Here is a 6,000-nt window from a genome sequence, read left to right as displayed (position 1 = left end):
ATTCTGTGACGTTTTATTGGCTTGTCTCCAACATTCATGAATTTACAGAAATTATGAAAATCACAAAGGGTGGTTTTAAATAAATAAATGAATGACAAAATGATGTATATATTCGATTAGAAATGACTAACTTTAGTGTTGTGTTTCCATAATAAAGTTGTAATTAAAAGAAATTGTTAAATTCTTAAGTTTGACTTCTAGAATTAATTTACAGGAATACTTTGTGAAGAATGGCCCATGTTCTGTTTATTCCAGAAGATGGCAGTGTTATAAACGTTAATAAAATTAGCAGTGGCCACAATGCATTTTATTACAATATAAAATAAAAAGTTTAATGAAACTAACTAGGGCTGATTTGTCACCGGTTAAGGCAATAATTTGTGCCGAGTGGATGTACGAATTAGGTTAGAGGTTATGTACCTTACAGTACTATATTTACGTTCAAATTGTTTAAATCTCCGAGTTTGTGTGCAGAACGAAACTCATAAAATAAAATTAACGCTGCTTGAATATTATTTATTTCAAATATGGATCATATAAAAATGTCTACTAAATAAATTATAGTTATACATTTATTGTTAGTACTGCAAAATCATGTTACTAAAAAGCAATTTTTTTTGGAGTATTATTAACTAATAACTGATATTTCGGTAATAATGATAATAAGTGGGTAACTAATTAATATTACACACTCAAGATGGCTGACAATCGGGTCCGTCAGTGTGTAGGAATGTGTGGGCGGGGCTTTTGGCGCTAGTGGCAAAGTTTGGGAATCATAGAGGCGGTTGAAGAAAATCGCAGAGAGGAGCTGGAATGCTACTGCTTTACGGATTACACTAACATTTACAGGTTGTTTTCTGTGAGCACTCATCTCTACTGCTTGGATTCAGCAGGATCTAAAGGAACGCAATCTCCTGAGACATGTCGGAGGACCTGAGCTCTCAACCCTGGTCCATCAACAAGGATGACTATGAGCTGCAGGAGGTGATCGGTGAGTGTGTACCTTCTGTGAGAGCCGGTGAATACATGGCATGGTGTGATTCCATTAATAAGTTGAGTTCCTACTGCAAATGCTGCGTTAAAAGAAGTTGGGCTTGCTGCTGTTCAGGGTAGGTTGTGTGAAGCTTTAAATTAAATGTGAACCGACGTTTAGAGTTTTTAAACAAATTAGCACGACATTAGATTTCAGCGCTCAGAAATTCTAATGCGTTAAACTGGTGTCTGCAAAAGACTCAAACCTCCACTTCAGTTGTCAAGCCTGTCACGTGTACCAACTTCAACTCTCTCTCTCTCTCTCTCTCTCTCTCTCTCTCTCTCTCTCTCTCTCTCTCTCTCTCTCTCTCAGTGAGCATATTTAACCGTTTCACTACTGTAATGATGAATTTCGGAACGTATCGAGGTAGTTTATTCCCCCTCACGTAAATATCCAGTTGATAGTATTTGAAAAATAGTTGTACATTAAATATTGTTTGCATTTCAGACTGCCACAAAACAACAACATTATTCTGTACTCGACAACGCCTTACTGCTGATAAGCCTGAACACGTGTAGAAACGCTCCTTCAGTAATGACAGCCTTCTCTTTTTCTTCTTTAGATATTTTCAATATCTGACATATATATCATACATACATATATCATACAGTATATATATATATATATATATATATATATATATATATATATATATATATATATATATATATATATCATACATATACACCTATTGGTCGACAACATTGTACAATCTATAGCGCAGGTACCCTGCAGGTACACTTTTCTGCTAGTTAAAAAACTTCCTTACTTACTGCTCCGCGTTAGTTTACTCATGACTGTTAAAACATTTCGAAGAGTGAGCATAGTCTGCTTAATTTAGAACGGAGTCAAATGTCAGACCGGTGAGGAAGGATATATATATATATATATATATATATATATATATATATATATATATATATATATATATATATATATATATATATATATATATTATATACACATACATACATACAGGTGCTGGTCATATAATTAGAATATCATCAAAAAGTTGATTTATTTCACTAATTCCATTCAAAAAGTGAAACTTGCATATTATATTCATTCATTACACACAGACTGATATATTTCAAATGTTCATTTCTTTAAATTTTGATGATTATAACTGACAACTAAGGAAAATGCCAAATTCAGTATCTCAGAAAATTAGAATATTGTGAAATGGTTCAATATTGAAGACACCTGGTGCCACACTCTAATCAGCTAATTAACTGAAAACACCTGCAGAGGCCTTTAAATGGTCTCTCAGTCTAGTTCTGTAGGCCACACAATCACGGGGAAGACTGCTGACTTGACAGTTGTCCAAAAGATGACAATTGACAAAAATGTGGGGGAGATTCACAAAGAGTGGACTGCAGCTGGAGTCAGTGCTTCAAGAACCACTATGCACAGACGTATGCAAGGCATGGGTTTCAGCTGTCACATTCCTTGTGTCAAGCCACTCTCGAACAACAGACAGCGTTAGAAGCGTCTTAAGACAAAAAGTAATGGACTGCTGCTGAGTAGTCCAAAGTTATGTTCTCTGATGAAAGTAAATTTTGCATTTCCTTTGGAAATCAGGGTCCCAGGGTCTGGAGGAAGAGAGAAGAGGCACACAGTCCACGTGTGAGGTCCAGTGTAAAGTTTCCACAGTCAGTGATCGTACTTTTCATACTTTTCAGATGGCCAAGATTTCTAAAAATCCTTTCTTTGTATTGGTCTTAAGTAATATTCTAATTTTCTGAGATACTGAATTTGGGATTTTCCTTAGCTGTCTGTTATAATCATCAAAATTAAAAGAAATAAACATTTGAAATATATCAGTGTGTGTAATGAATGAATATTATATACAAGTTTCACTTTTTGAATGGAATTAGTGAAATAAATCAACTTTTTGATATTCTAATTATATGACCTGTGTGTGTGTCTGTGTGTATGTGTATATATATATACCATTTAAAATATCAAATGTCTATTTTAATATATTTTAAAACATATTTGTGACCCTGGACCACAAAACCTTAAACTTAAAGTCTTAATTGTCAGTTTTCTGAATCATCTGAAAGCTGAATAAATACACTTTCCCATGATGTATGATGTATTTATTAGGATCTGACAATATTTGGCTGAGATACAAATACCTATTTGAAATATTGAAATGTAATATTACTGTTAGCAATAAACAAAAATCCAAACATTGGACTAATCTATTTACAGTGCCCTCCATAAGTATTGGAATAGTAAAGACAAAATTGTTCTGTTTGCTGGGGAGTCTGTAAATCTGTTAATATGATTAAAAGATGAAAATGAGACAAAACAGAATGTCACATTTTATTATTGAGTGATTCAACACAAGGATGTCTTACCAGCTAAGAAGATCAGCACTTTTAGAGTTTCATCTCCCTATCTGATGTGAGCATAAGTATTGGAAAAGTTGCTTCACAGGTCTTTCTAAGTGATCAGCTGTGTCCTGTTGCATTAATTCTTCAGATATTAAAAGCATAATGAATGCGATATTGCGTAGCTTGTCAGTGATCGACGGCTCTGTCTATTAAGTGGCGCTCCATTTGAAAGCAGGTGATGGCAACTTAGCGGTAATCAAGGAACCAGATTTACTGACTAGATGTACATGATCATATCGTTAGATATATCACCCAGCCCTATTTGGTAAAACATGTGTCGACAGACCTAATAATAAAATGTGACATTCTGTAGTTTTGTCGCATATTCATCTTTCAGTCATATTTGCAAATATCTTGACTCCACAGCAGAAAAAGCAATTGTGTCTTTACTGTTCCAATACTTAAGGAGGGGCACTGTACATACATAGTAATAAATTCATAGCTTGTGCTATTAATTAAATCTTTTTCCTCTATGTATAGGGATTTGGTAGCAGTTTTGTATGATCATTTTAAATTTAATTTTTTATTTTATATATATATGTGTGTGTGTGTGTGTGTGTGTGTGTGTGTAATGTAATATAAATTATTAAAAGAAAAAAGCTATGGTTTTAATTAAGTTAATATATTTATATAAAATAAAATTTTGATTAATTGAGACAACATAAGATGGAATACTATGATAATGATAATTATATGTATATAATGATGATAATATAATATACTGTACTTGACAATGACCCAATTTTGCAACAAATAGAATTTTTTTTCCTTTAAACCACTGTGCGTTAGGGCCAAGCCTGTGTACACAAGCCATGTGTACGTGTGTGAGAGAGATACAGAGACTGGTCAAACCTGTCTGCCGTGCCTCCTCATTTGACTCATCAGCTATAAAGTACCCCACGCCTTGAACATTTCAACTCGTGGAGGAAAAATATCAAATTTTTCATGCTTTACATATTTAAATTCACAAGAATTACTTTTATGTATCAGCTTCAGTTCAAATGAAGCCTTAGGCTGGACTTAGTCTTTTTTTCTTTTTAAAGATTTTAAGCACCAGTATATAGACCTAAAAGCTTCTGGTTTGTTTTCGTAAGCTGTAGTTTCCTCAAAAGATTTAGTTATTATCCTCCAATTCTTGAAAAGACTGTTGTGCCCTCTAGCATGCACCTTCAGAATTGCTTCTTTGTTGAAACCTGGCATGTGACGTGGACATGCCAAAACTGGAGTTCAGGCTAGAGGCGCAGTTTGATTGTAGACCTTCTGGATTTCAAGTTTAAGTTTGGACACCTTAAGCTTCAGTGCTGTTGATTTTTTGTGTTGCTGTAATCATAATGTACTTTAATCACAGTATCAGTTATTCTTCTTCTTTTGAGCTCGATCTGAGAACTGTGATTAAGATTAGATTACCACTGAAAAATACATATTTGATATACATTTACAGTGCCCTCCATAAGTATTGGAACAGTAAAGATAAAATTGTTATGTTTGCTGTGGAGTCAAGAAATATGTAAATATGATTAAAAGATGAATATGATACAAAACTAGAGAATGTCACATTTTATTATTGAGTGATTCAACACAAAGATGTTTTACCAGCTAAGAAGATCAGCACTTAGTTTCATCTCCCTATCTGATGTGAGCATAAGTATTGGAACAGTTGCTTTACAGGTCTTCTTCCTAAGTGTTCAGCTGTGTCCTGTTGCATTTTTTTAAGATATTAAAAGCAGGGAATATGTCTTATTAGTTATATCCATTGCTTCTGCATTCTAAGTCTTGCATTCAATGATGACACACACAAACCAGGATAAAGATGAGGAAGCCGACTCTGAAAGATAAGCAAGCAATTTAGATGCTAAAAGAAAAGAGGAAGTCAATTAGAACTATAGGAAAAACAAAGGGCATGGAGAAATCAAGAGTTTGGAAACTACCGGCAATATCAGCAACCAACGATGACCTGATTGGCTGAGAAAAACAACAGTAGTGGATGACAGACAAATCATAAAAGTTGTGAAAATGAACCCTAAAATACATGTCTGTAAAATCACCAACAGCCTCCAGAAAGCTAGGGTGATGCTCTGTCAATCTACAGTCCGCAGGAGAATTTGACACAGAATTACATAGGCTACACAGCAAGATGCAAAACTCTGATCAGCACCAAAAATAGAAATGCAAGATTCTTCACAAATGTGAGCCAGTAGAGTTTTGGAGTTGATGGACCGATGAGATAAAGATTAACCTTTATCTAAGTGATTGGAAAGCAAAAGTGTGGAGAAAAAAGGGAACTGCAAATGATCATAAGGCCTAAAAAAAAAATTTGTTTGGTTCCGGTTTCCGACCGACCCTGTCAATTTATGTGCGACCCAAATTTATTTTATGAGACTGGGGAAGAACGGTCTTTCACACATCGTTAATTAAATTACAGTTTCCTTTAAATGCTGTTTTACACTTAAGTAATCCGTTAAAAACCATTAAGTATTGCATCAAAACCCTTTAACTGTCAATTCCTAAAGTGAGCTATAACTTAAGGTTTGGAAATCATAACATTAAGAGAAACACGGGGGGAGG

The 6,000-nt window shown here is 34.3% G+C and overlaps 1 protein-coding gene across 2 annotated transcripts in view; it reads left to right on the top strand.

Moving 5' to 3' along the window:
• Positions 1-746: 746 nt before the first annotated feature.
• LOC132123848 (serine/threonine-protein kinase OSR1-like) overlaps positions 747-6,000 on the top strand; it is a 59,684-nt gene continuing 54,430 nt past the window's right edge. The window contains exon 1 of one of the 2 annotated variants that reach the window (XM_059534540.1): positions 747-991. In XM_059534540.1, the coding sequence (XP_059390523.1) occupies positions 922-991 (70 nt within the window). In that variant the 5' untranslated portion in view covers positions 747-921. The remainder of the gene's footprint in view (positions 992-6,000) is intronic. The other variant, XM_059534541.1, reaches the window with a different exon arrangement.

The sequence above is a fragment of the Carassius carassius genome, chromosome 42 (assembly GCF_963082965.1).
Source record: "Carassius carassius chromosome 42, fCarCar2.1, whole genome shotgun sequence".
Classification (NCBI taxonomy): domain Eukaryota; kingdom Metazoa; phylum Chordata; class Actinopteri; order Cypriniformes; family Cyprinidae; genus Carassius; species Carassius carassius.
This window is presented reverse-complemented; position numbering and strand designations above follow the sequence as displayed.